Here is a 14,032-nt window from a genome sequence, read left to right on the forward strand (position 1 = left end):
AGGAATGTGTCTCCGTCCATCCGTCCGTCTGTCCATCTTGTTTTCTTGTATTCAAGGTACGAATTTGGTACATCAATATATTTTCGAACAAGGACGAACGCTATTAAAAATTGTTGGGTTGGAACTATTTTCTTGACGACTTCTAACGTCATACCTTGTTTCGAGAAGTCCTTAAGTGAATAATTGTACTATGCGAAGTGGTATAGGGACATATGAGGATGTGCCTTGTCTCACTATAGCGTGTTTTAGTTATATATAAACATTGTCGATTTTTTGCAAGTTTTCATCATACGGATAAATGGAAACATCACTAAAGGTCCTCGTTATAAGATGTCCCAACCATTTTCTTTAGAGAAAATTTGGAAGTACTGTACAAACTGATTTATGTGTAGCGTGTCTATAAGAATGGAAGCGCTGGGCAGATACATAATCAGCCGGTGCTCGTCGTGCTAAGCATTCAGAAGGAGTAAAGTTTGGAATTGCGACAACCGAGAATTTTTTATTTTTTCATGGCGTTATAATCCCGAGCAATTAAGTTATCAGGTCTTCCCGACACATTGCTACTGCTTTATCATTAATGCTAGACTAAATTATCTCAGTTCTTGCCGGCAAAACTTTCCAATTGTGCTTTACTTCAGTATGAGATACATTAGGCCCTCATTGTAGAGCCGAAGATATTCATTTGTATTGATTCTTGGCAATACCTTAGTCATAATGTCCAATTGTGTGGATTGGCGTAATGTGGAGGTACTTCACATTTTACTTTAACGGTTTTCCTCATTGTGGTCAGACTGTAGTTGCTTTTGCAAAAATTGGTCTTTCAAACTTGCTACGCTGTACACTGTAATTGAGTTTGTGGTCAATTCTTCCTTGTACGTTTTTTTTGTGCTACGCTGTTCGTTGTATACCGTAGTATACAGACTTTGTGTGGACGTATGTAACTCTTAGATCTATTTCTTACTTTAGCAATCGTTTTACAATCATTATCCGAATCAATTGAATCTTGTCTGTCTGTCTGTCCGTTGGCAATCTGCCCATGTATTTTTTTAGATATTTTGAAAAAATTAAGCAAAACTTCCGATTTAAACCCAAAGGCGAAACCTATTTAAAAACGGATTAAATCGAATCATTTTCCATATCAAACCTCATTTTGAAAAAACTCTCATATGGAAAAAATTAATAATTTTCCAAATTTTTCGACAAAAATTGTTGAGTATTCTAGCTGATTAAATTGTTTTGAAAAATATGGATCCGGTCAAGTGATCTTTTGAATCCATTCCCACACACGCGTGTATATTAAAAAAAGATTTATTTTTTTAATATTTTATGGCAAAAATTACTCCTTAAGAGTGTTTTGGCTTAAAAAATAATTGTATCAAACTTGATCCATGTAGGCCAATTTTTTGCACCCCACCTGCTAAGAAAATACTCATGACAAGTAATATTTGTAATATTTTATGAAGATAGACAGTGAAGCATAATAAGAAAAAAAATGTTGCTGAATTTCTCTGAACGTCCAGAGTCCAGAGTCCGAGGTCCGATAAGAGCTGTCATGGGAAGAATACCTACCTCGGCATAAGAACAAAATATAATTTATAATAATTTATTACCAAAATAAATAAAGATTTATTATTATATAAAGCAAAGTGATGGAAGGCATTTAATGGTCGGTCTTCCCCGATTATAATATTTTCACTTGTTTCACTTTGTGGTTAATTATCTTTTGTATTTTTGTTCAGTTGAAAATATTTTAATTATACTGAGCTAAATCATTTTTACACCCATCACCGAAGGATAAGGGATATGTTTATTTTCTCAAGTCGTTTGCAACGCCCAGAAGAAAGCTTCAGAAACTTCACAAGCTGTACACATTCTTGCTTAGCAACATAATCTGAATCCAAATAAGCATATTCATCCGTTTGTCTGTGTCCCATAAAGTATATATATATATATATATATATTCTTGATCAGTACCATAAGCTGAATCTATATAAGCATATCCATCCGTCTGTCGGTGTAATGCCTTTTGTAAAGCTTCTCCTGGCTATAAAAAAGAGCTATCGACTTCAAGTTTGACAGAAACGCGAGAAGTTCTCGCACGCAGATTGGCTTAAAAAATGGGTCAATTTGGTCGAAAAAATACGCTTAGCATACTGCATAAACTTAGATCACCTCTGCTTTTCGAAAAGAATAAAAAATTAGTTTTTTTCTCATTATTCATAAATAAAAGCAGATATAAACACTTGAACGTGTATTCGTGCATTGCTGATGTTGTAGTAGTTTAATAGAAGTTTACAATTGATGAATGAATTTTATGGCGCAAAATGCAAAATTTTTTGATAACGATTGAGAAGGAAGAATTCTTTGGCACTAGGAAGTTCGCCACAGCTAAAGAAAGATAAGGGAAAGGCCTTCAAATACATTAGTAATTTGCATAGAAATTTAGAGAAAAGCTTTCCTTTTTGTCGAGCAATCTTAGAACCATAAAAGTTAGACATCTCTTCCGCATGATATTTCTCCCAGATTTTCATGAATTTGTTAAGTTAAAGACCACACTATGTCCCCTGTTTATTACGTAAAAGCAATTTCTGGGTGCGGAGCTCTCTAATATAAAATTCGAGAATGAGATAGTATCTTCTTCTTCTTCTTCTTCGGTGAGTCAGAAAATCAGCACACAGATGATTGGTTGAGTTGAGTAAAAAGAGATGAGTTGGTATCCTTCAGCTTACAATTTTGAACAAATGTTAAATTATTGGTTTTCTTCTTCTTGTTCTATTCAGCAAATCGCTAACCGTAAATTCGCGGTGATATGTAAAACTATTGCTATTTAAAGTTTTCAAGTTTCAAGTATCAGATGTGAAAAATAATTGTTCTGAGTAAAAGGGAAGTTTATTTAGCCAAAAATATTGTGATATCACTACGAGTCAGTAAAAGCTCCTACAAAGGAGGTTCCTATATAGGAAAAGAAGAACAATTTGACAAATTATATATATATATATATATAAAACCCTAAACTGGGATAAAGAGACTTCAGAAATTCATCGAAGCACTGAGCTCAGAAGAGTGGCCCTCTCTGTATCTTTGACTGTCTCTTCACAATTAAATAAGATTTGTCAAGAGCCGTTAGGGGTGTAGAAAGAGCCTTGGAAACGATGATGTCTGTGAAAGATTTTTATCTCAAGTCTACCAAACTATGATAGTTAACTGAAGGTTATACCATTGTGATGCTAGTAGTAAACGAAAATCTTCTTTTCCATACGAGATATATTAACTGAGTTCACTTGCAGGCGGACGAATTGTTAAACATTTTCCATTCATGATCTACTGTCAGGCAAAGCAGAGCCAACTATTTGATTATTAGGCCTCCTCTAGCCCACATTAAGACTTACAAAGGATAATCGTTAGACCTTCCCTACAATATATTAAGCATTAAAAAAGATCCTTGTTAGGTCTTCTCTAGCATATATTAAGCATCATAAAAAATGATCGTTAAATCTCCCTTAGACTACATTAAGCATAATAAGGGTGGACTGTTAGGCCTTCTGTAGAATATATCAAGCATTTTAAAAGATGCTAGCTCTAGCATGTTTTAAGCATTTTAATAGACCATCGATGCCTTTCCCAGAAATAAATTTCTCTGTATATCTATTTAATAAGGATATCCCTTAAGTTAATATAATTCATTTCATGTAAACGCATTTATTTCATAGAATATATATATAAACTTTAAATTATTGTTGCATTGACTTAACTCGTCCTAAGCTAGACTAAAGTAAACTGACAATTGTTTCTTCTTTACATTCTCTTGAATGAAACCGATTTCTATTATATCGTTTGTAATGTGCAGACAGAGAGGAATTTTTACCTTACAATGAAATCCATTAAAAACATTTGCATTTTATTTAAAACAAGACTATAGTAGTGCTTGTCTAACCCATTAGATAAAATTTAATAAAACGATAAACATTTGCCAAACATTAAAATGTCATAAAAATGTTTAAAAAATCATTTATAGAAGAAAAAAACTAATGAGTTGAACTCATTCGCTCTTATGCAAACGGATGAACGGATGAACATATGCAGTTGACACGTATAGAGTAGGAAAACAAAAAAAATCAAACAAAGCCAAAATCGTTTAATGTAAAAGCCATGAAAAAAATTAAATTTACACGAACACATACACACATACACTTACATATGAACATGGTAACATATTTCAAAGTAGGACGGAAGCCAAACAATTATTGCTTTTTGCCACAACAATAATAATAATAAAAAAAAAAACAATAATAACAACAACAGCAGTAATAACAACGACAACGACAACATTCATAGCAAAATGAATTCCATCAGCAATTGCAGTAAATAATGACCAACACAATACATGCACACATACAAGACTCCCCGAGGAAATTCGTTACCATACATAGATGGATAACAGTAAGCAGCGTTATTGGTTGGATAGTGGTTATGCTGATGTTGAAGTTGGTTGTTGCGGGGTTGCATTGAGCTATACAAAGAGTTAATAACCTAAAATTACAATGAAAAAGAAATTATGCTCAGCTTACAAAGCACCTTTAAATACCCATCACCAACAGCGGCACTAAAGGAAAAAATAACATGCTATCGAACAAGCAAAAGCATCCCTTTCAAATCTGTAAGCATTCTTCGTTCGCCCCATTTCAACTACTAAACCAACATAATATATTCAAATCATAAAGTATACGCATTACCAGCCCGACGGACAAATAGATTCCACGTAATATTACAAAGAGATGATGCCCTAAGATTAACAGAAAATGTCCGAAGAGCGGCAGACATGAAAACCCCAAGAGATATTATGGATTATTAAATTAACAATGTAAGAAAGAAAACTATATTTAGTCATGGTCGAATCTTTTATGCCCATCCCCGTTATCCTAAAACAGACAAAGTAGGTAAAAGAATTAAATTTTCATACTCTATAATACGGAGTGGGCGCGGCTGATATTTTCGAAATAAAAGTTTTCGTTGCGTAGGCCTGTAGATTAGGTCACTTCCAAATTCTTTTGAAAATTTGTAGGCGAGCGGGAGAATCTTCACCATATAAAATATACAGTTGGACAAATAGACAGACGGACATACATTGGGTGCATCTGAAATAGGAAACTGATCAAGCTTTTGAAGCTTGTTTCTGCGTCTGTATTGGAGAAAATTAAATTTTGACACTCTACAATATTGAGTAGGCGTGGTCAACTCTTTCCATTTTTGTATGGATACTACAACCTCGCCCATAATATATTCGTTCAAATTTATGTACATTTACCCGCTCCAGTTGATGAGTAATGAGGAAAAAATAAATTTTTTATTCCTTTTCACAAAAAGAAGCTGTTCTCAGTTTACATGTTAATGTGGGCGCGTCCTTCGAACGATTTGGCCCTTTTGCTACACCAACTTGACGTACAAGAACTTCCAATGTTTCTGCCAAATTTAAAGTCGATAAGTTCATTTTTACGGGAAGAAGAAAGTTTACGACGGATATTCTATGGACGGACAGACAGACAGACGGCCATGCTTAAATCGATTCAGAATTTGATTACGCCTAAGAACCTGTATCCTTTCGAGGTCTTCGAAGATTCCAAGCGATACGAAGAAGTAAGCCATTTGTCTTTCAAATTTCTTATACTGGGAAGTTCATTATAACTTCCACAAGCAGATCGAGAACACTGCTATGATCGAGGACATGCATTATTACCAAACACACCCATTAACATGAGATACTTATAGCAAAAATAGACGCGAACTTTACACTCGTTTACCTCACGTACCTTAATCTAAATGTAACAGATATCCAAGTATATAACGTAACATATTCACATCTAAACTTAAACCCCTTTAGCTAACCATAAGCAAAAAATAACATGAACGTCTATGCCAGATATGACAAAAGTCCTAGTTTAACGTAGTTTATAGATAAGTCATTGCCAGCTTTTTATGGGAAAAAGGGTATATTTCAAGAGAATATTTTATTCAAGGTAATATTCGTTGTTGGCTACAGATTCTTCTCATCTTCGTAACCGAATATGAATCCCATATCGAAATTGTGCCGATATCTCCGCCTTCAAGGCCATTCAAGAAACAACTAAGCTTTTCAGGTCTGCGTCGTAAGAATGCAAGCGTGACTCAGACGTACAATAGGACACCGTTCAAAACATCGTTCCTACTCAGCAGGCGGTGATGTCAGCTCACTCCACTTTAGTACTGCTAATGTCCCCTAGGGGGCTGGCAACATCAAAAATTGCGAACTGTAGGTTGAGCACGAAAATCTATGGACAGACATTTAACAGACTCGTCGACTCTTCGACTCGTCGAGTACTCGAGTATAAGCAATTTTTTCCGTCAAAGAAAAAGAAGCGGGAAGAAATGGATAGTTTTTTTTCCGTAGATAATGACAGCGTACTGAAAATTAATGCCCATACACTGGAGTCAAAGTCATTCCGGAACCGTTTTCGCATTAGTTCGACATAGATCCTTATGGGTTCTTCATTCTCAGTATACGATCCTACTTCCGCTGTTCTCGCCTGAGATTAGGGCTTCGGATGTCATCTTCGGATGCCTTTATATCGAAGGATATTTTGCAAGAAACCGGTGCATTTCTGTTTTCTTCCGATGTCCATTAAGATGACCGTTAGCATGTTACTTGGCTTTTCTGTTATTCTTCTTCTATTTTCTTATATTTTATTATATGAAAAGCATGCTTCTCAAATATGCCCTAGCCTAGGACAGACGAAAACGAAGCGCTACGTACGTTTGTGCTTTGGCACCAGTCGCTTGCGTTCTTTGTTCCTAAGTTGAAAGGGCACGGAATACTCGAGAAATTTCTATGACCAGTGAAAGAGAGAAAGTAATGGAGAGCGGCCGCAGCCTAGGAGCAATACGCTTCTACATGATCTTTTACTCAAATGTTATCCCCTATATGAATATAAGCACGCTTGTGGCCACGTAGAAAGAAGTAGGAAGAGAAGAATGGAGTGCGACTGCATCCTGGGAGATGAATGCGTGTAGAGATCAAATACTCGCTGCGACTGTACCCACAAATCCAACTATCGCAAGTGCGGTCGAAAGCGCCGGGAATTGACCTCAAGTATGTCGCCATAATAAACACCCTTTTAACGCTGCTCCATATCCCAATAAGATGAAAGAGATAGGGATAGGAACCCCGTTAATGTAGTTTTTTTTTTTTTTATTAATAATAATTTAGGTACATAAAGAGCTGCAGGTCCGTTGCGATCTGCTTATTTATGTGGGTGGTCAATGTGCCTGCTAATGAAATTCATGAATTACTTTATGATGAGGTAAGCTATCGTCGATATGTATTTTGCCATGCAATGAAATGCGAAGTTTTCCTCTAATTAAAAGTATGTCAAGGGTTCGATTGAAATCATTTTTACAGCATACTTTTGCGCACCCCAGATAATTGAAATTCGTACCGTAACCTAAAGAGGTTTCTTCACAACTCAGGTAAATCAGCATTTATTTTAGATTTTAAGCGGTGGGGGCGATAAACACCTCACACACATAAGCGCCGGTTAAATTAAATTAATATTTTTTTAAATTCTAAAACCAGATTGTTTTTGCAATATATAGTTTTATATAAGTCAAGTACATCGGTGACTGCAGTAGGGAGGCGCCACCTAAGATGAATACACTGAAGTTATGCAATATTATGCAAGAAAACGAGCTGACGGCAAGCGTAACACTTACTTGTACGGATCGATCTTATTAGGGAATCGGACTCATCTGATGAGATTGTACGCTTACACGCACGCCTCCTCCCACTGAGTGACAGTACAATGTCCATTTGTATTATGTTGGCTGATTGTATATTTCCGCAGTTTCATCTAGAGATTCTGTGGCATGCCGAGTTTCAGATTGTATGGGGCCTGACGCAAAGGCTAACCATAGGCTTTTATTATTTCTTCTCTCATGGTATTGTTGTCATTTATTTCTGACACCACAGGTGCTAGACGCCCCCTAAAGCAAATTTTACTCCTTCTGCTTGGCAGGGGGAACGGCCCAACGCGGGAGTTTCGTGATGGCTGCAGTTAGCCCCAATTGCGGTAAAAGCTTTTACCTAGTGTAGAGTTGCATGTCAAATGGGCGCCTTACCCACGGGAAGGCACGAGAGGTTGTAAATAGTGCCATGGCGAGGGCAATATGTCGATATACGTATCTCCGTCTGGCAATTGGGAACGTAATTATATTCGCGGTAACCCTTTGATATTATGCGAGAACTATTACGCTCGTGGCGTTGAATGCGCATTCTTTTCTATTCCGTGTGTCATCCACATTCCCACGTGGAACACGAGAGCGATAGGTGTGTGCTTACACGGAAATGGTAACTTTCTGGCGTATCTCCATACCCTAGGTATTATAATATTGATCACGATCACAAACTTCATTGGTAACAGTATAACATATTCCAATTTAGTTTAACTACACATATTTAATTTAATTACATGTTCCTCTTTTCATTATAGTAGTCCTCAAATGAATGGCTTTTGTTGGATGCTAATCTATAGTTGCATTAATTTATTTAATTCACTTTGCCGTACTCTTTGTTCTTATTCAGCGTGCTGTCATTTTCTCACTATGTTATCTATACAATAGCGACCGAATAATTTGGTCCGAGAGTTAAAATCTCAGTGCGGTGAAGTTTACTTTGGTCGTAGCTGTAGTGAGCGTAGTGAGCCGGTAAAGGCAAAGCATTCACTGGTTGGGCATACAGACCCACTAGGGTGCGGTCACCTACCTATATCTTTTCCTCTTTTCGGTTTTTCTTCTTTTTCGCCGTTACCGTGTTACATGGATAGACGACATCCCCTGAGTGATTGGTCATTTGAAAAAAAAAAACATTCCCCACATAAATTTAGTCTCTAGTCCTGTTAAGTTTATTCTAAGTAACACTTAAGCTTAGGCTGCGACTTTGATCCTTACAACCATTCTGATTAAAAACGCATAGTTCCGTTAATCCTTATGCCAACTATTTTTTGCGATTTAGGCGATTGAGGCGATATATATATAGAATATATGATTTTTAAGTCTATCAACAGCGAGAGGATCCTTAGAAGGACATCGCTAGTTTTAATGGCAATCGCAAGTATGTGCATCACATAGGTTTGCTGAGCAATAGCAAACAGTTTAACAAAACTATTATCCCTTTGTATAGGACCTTCGTATCCTTTGTTATAGAATCCTAGCAAGTAGAAAAACCTGTATATGTGTCTATATGTTTGCTTAAGGCCATTAATCGACCGCCCGGAAAAAGGAAAAAACAAAAATGCAATTGTGTTAGTATTTTATGATTGTTGGAAAAAATGGTATTTTTTTTGTTCTTGTTATTGTTTTTTTTTTTTTCCTTTTTTGCAGAATTGTCCGTTAAACACACAAGTTTTGAATGATGACGGAAAAAGGTCATAAAAAGCTTTTTAATTGATTTTCATAAATTTTCCGTTTTCTTACCTCTTCAACTGCTTCGCATTCGAACAAATAAATATGTAGTAAAGGGTCGCGTGGCTCTTTCATTAAATACACCAAACCCGTTAGGGGTCCATTAAATTCCATGAAATTATTTGGTATGGTTTGCTCGTTACTCTTGTCGCCACCAACCCCACCGCTACCACTGCTATTACTAGCCGTTGACTGCGGTTGTTGCTGTTGTTGTTGTTGTTGTTGTTCACGTTGTGCAGCACTTATGGCTGCTGCGGCTGCACTGGCCGACAACGAACCATAAGAATTTGAAGTTTTCAATGTTGACTTTGAGCCGGTGTTTGTGTAATACTGACCACTACTATATGTGCTGCCCCCCTGGCTAACATTATGATTTTGATGATTGTGTTGTTGTTGTTGTTGTTGCTGCTGTTGTTGTTGCTGTTGTTGTTGTTGGTGGTGACTTTTTAATTGCATAAAACCATTACCAACTTGTTTGCCACTATTCGATTTATGTATAACACGACACATACCAACAATATGCTTAAGTGGATGACTGAATTGTAGCTCAAAATCCGAATTATATGATTCTAGATTACCATTCTCAATGCCAACAGAGAGCTGAAAAGTAAAGAAAAGACAAAAAAAAAAAAAAAGTTACAACAAATGTTCTTTCTAGAAAACGTCATGGTTTTACAGATAAAGTGGAAGAAGAAGAAGAAAATAGAACATAAAATTCGAAATAATTTTCTTCTTAACTAAAGGCAAACTTGAATTTTGGTACACCTTAGATGTCATCAGGTCACTATTAGTAATTTTCTATCACTATCTCTCGACCGTGAGCTTCTTATTATTCAATACTAGATATATTTGATAGAAAATTTTTCTTGATTTGGCTCTCTTCTACTCGATGTTCAACTCACGGTTCTCGAACTTAAAATAGGAAAGAAAAATCTCCTATTGTCTTAAGCTTTATTATAATAGATTGGCGGGGAAGTTCTGTCGTATATTTAAGAAAATATTTGAATTCATTTATAAAAATACGTATTTAATATTAATCAATTATATATGCTCCGTTATTTGTTACAACCTGTTGCCATCTTCCAGGTAAGCTGGGATGAATGTGTGGATTATTTTCCAAACGCAAAACATTCGCAAAACATCGTTATCGATGTTGGATGGTCGTCCAGATCGATCACTTTCTTGGAGGCTCAGATTCTTAGAACGAAATTTGCTCAACCATCTTTGACAAGTACGAACATTTACAATATCTTTTCCAAATAGCGCACATAAATTTTTACATGCAACCGATGCGTTGCTTCCCTTTTTGAAATTCATAAAAAAAGACAGTGTCGTAAATGCACTTTATCTGCTGACATGTTTTTCACTTTAAATATCACACGTAAATGTTGAACGGTAAAGAAAGACTCATTTTATATTATGCAGCATTTAAAAAAACAAGAAAAAAAAATCCGAATGACTTACTAGCCAGATGTTTTTTTTTTATTTGCAAGAAAAATTACCTGCCTATTTAAAATACGACAGAACTTTCCCTCCAACCTATTATATATATACATTTACATAGAAGAGGAATGTTTACGTTCGAAAAATATTTCATCCACGGCGGCACATATTTTTATTGACGAGTTAAGTTATGTAAAAAGTTATGTACAAAGTCCTGCAACTCTCAAGAAGCCTAGAATGTTGTTAAAATATCCATAATACCTTCGAAAAGTCGAACTATGGGTAAACTATGCATATGGTCTTGTCAAAGTAAAGCTTTATATGGAAAGTAATCGAAGAAAAGTTGTGCGATCCGAACCATTTTCAATAGTATTTGTCCTTGGGCCGAAATCCTCAACATAGCAAATTCCATCAAAAATATCTCAGAAATTGCGTTCTGCACGTTGAAGAAAAAAAACACGGCAGGCAGACGGACAGACAAGCTAGGTCAGTATACATCAGTATAATAGAAGGTATGTTGTCCAAGGTCAAGTCGTTCTGTATGTTGCATACATCCTCATCCTTGTACCATAAGTGGTGCAGAGCACAAAACGAAGCTAAAAGGAAAGCTAAATTAGTTTTAGATCATCTCCACCAAAAAGGTCTGGCAGAAGGATCTGATATTTATTTGGCTAAATCATAAGATCGTAATTCATTTAGTGATATTACAATTTTTCCATGATTCAGTCACTTTGTACGGAAACTTTAACTCCACTAGTCGGTTTTATAGGCATATCTTTCCAATTTCCAAACTTAACCTTAACTTGAATATTAAACAGAGCACATCTAACAAGGTGCACGCTTTACCCTTCAATGCTAGTTTCTTAAAGCGGTAGAAGCTTCACTCAACAGACAGTTGAATCGATACGTCTATGAGTACGCACGTTTTACATGGACCTCGGCAGGTTATGAGTCCCTTCGTAAGACAGTACAGAATGAAATCAGCCGATGTCAATGTTTTTCCAACAAGAAAGATTGTTTTCTGCTTCTTGTTACATGCTGAGCGAGTCAACAACAGACGACAATATCGTTCATGACAGCCCCAGATACGTAGAACATTTGCTCTTTCATTTGCTGCATGCGGCAGAAGTACATATCTACATGTGTGTCACCACTTACTTTCAATCATTCATAAAATTACGTCAAAATCACCGATTCCGTCTTATGCCACAACCGATGGCTGCACTCTCCGGTAAAGAATATAAACCGGCTTGGATACAAATCAGAATTCGACTTCTTATTGGAATTTCAAAAACTATTCCAATTTTGAGTACAAAGCAAATCTTAATATCCGTCCGAACCTTAATGGGAATTCCAATCGTAATTTCAGGTCCTTCTTACGGTCGGATTTTCTAGTCAGAATTTCGATTTCGGGCTGAGATTTGAAATTCGAATTAAATCTGACATCCCAACTACGTCTGTAGGTCCAATTGGAGTTAGGAAGCGTTGAACATTATCTGCTAACCTATTAATTCAATTCCTTCTTCTTATAAAAACCGAAGACTTCGTTGAATTCAAAGAAGTTCACTCCCCAGTAAGACAGATTTCTCTGAAGATTTAACATGGGTACTCTACCCGTGAAGGTTTTACGCCACGATGCCTGATGATACCCGGGTTAATTTTGCGTAACCGGCGCCTTAGAGGGAGTTAGACAATCTCTATAAGCTAGGGGCTTAAAGTACACTGGAAAACCGGATATATTTATTGTGTATGGCCCAATAAACCCACTCTCCCTAGCACGACAGATATCTGTGTGGGGGGATTTGACGTCCGCATCTGACGTGAAGCCTTAATCATTGAAGGGGGCCTTGTTACTCAGTACGAGAATCGATAGTTCATAAATTCGGTCCAATTTCAGATATTCCTTATGAGAAGTTTGAACGTATTAAAACCTTTTCTTCAAGCAGTAGACCGAATCGTTATACGTTGATTGCATCCTTCAAGACATGAAAACGCAATCCTTTATCCATCAACTTCGACGGCATTATATGCTAACTGTACCTACGTCGTATTTGCTCGTTCTTCTTGGTTAAATTACAAACCAACAGTATTTCTTCTTCTTTGCAGTTATTTCCGTTTTGCAAAATGACAGTTTATAGCTTTTTACGTAAAAATGCATGCGAATATATGTATGAGTGACTGATGACAGTGCTTTACATTTTGTCCATATTTTCTCTTTTTTTTTGCCTTTGAAGGTGGCAGACTACAAATTACAATGCATGGTTGAAGGCATTACCCTGTCTCTCTCTCTCTTATCTAAATATTCCCACTATCCACCGCAACTAACCACTTTTTCGTTTTTTTTTTTTCTTGTTGTTTTTTTTTTTTGGCACTCACTTGAGGTTGCAAGTGTTTCACATACTTTGAAAAAAAGCAAATCATTGGTTATCGTACCTTGATATTCTTACTTTCTCGCCACGGACTACTGCTAGTATGAAGAGAACGGATTTTATGGATTCATAAAATATTTGTTCGGGAGATTTGTGGAGTAAATTTGTTAAAATCGTAGAGGCGTAATGTTTGACTTCAAGTCATGTGGTATGTTAGCTTTTTATGGTAAGCGGTTTTTTTTTGGTTCTTTTTTTCCTCCATGACCAGTCATTTAGGGAATGTTTCTGCACTAGGTACAGACGCAGTGATGATTAGTTTGAGAAAAGTAGGGACAGATGACTAGTAGGCAGCTACAGTCGCGAAGGTGTAAATGTTATCGCTCCAAGTTTTCCCTGTAGGCACGGCCACCCGCCATTCGTGATTAAAGTATGATCTGCCGCACTGGGACTTGATAGTCGCGTTTGGTAGCTACTAAGCTATAGGAATTTGAGAGCTGTTAAAGAAAGACAGACATAGTGAAAATTAACTGCCAACAGATAGTTCACATAACTATAACAATCTGAAGGACAACTTTGTAGCATTAGGAGGCGAGAATATAATAAAAATTTAATCTTCAACAGCATTATTCAGCGAGTGAGTTTGAAAGGTACCCAGAGAGAAAATGACTTTTGACTCTGCCTATCTTCGAACTTCCTGTCTTCCCTCCAGCGAAATTCCTTGCTGATCAACG

The 14,032-nt window shown here is 36.5% G+C and overlaps 1 protein-coding gene across 2 annotated transcripts in view; it reads right to left on the reverse strand.

The window, feature by feature from the left end:
- Positions 1–14,032, reverse strand: part of LOC119639595 (TBC1 domain family member 4) — a 76,111-nt gene that overhangs the window by 43,945 nt on the left and 18,134 nt on the right. For both annotated transcript variants that reach the window (XM_038037068.1, XM_038037067.1), the window contains exon 2: positions 9,502–10,089. In XM_038037068.1, the coding sequence (XP_037892996.1) occupies positions 9,502–10,089 (588 nt within the window). The remainder of the gene's footprint in view (positions 1–9,501; positions 10,090–14,032) is intronic.

This window comes from Glossina fuscipes, unplaced genomic scaffold (genome assembly GCF_014805625.2).
Source record: "Glossina fuscipes isolate IAEA_lab_2018 unplaced genomic scaffold, Yale_Gfus_2 112, whole genome shotgun sequence".
NCBI classification, from domain to species: domain Eukaryota; kingdom Metazoa; phylum Arthropoda; class Insecta; order Diptera; family Glossinidae; genus Glossina; species Glossina fuscipes.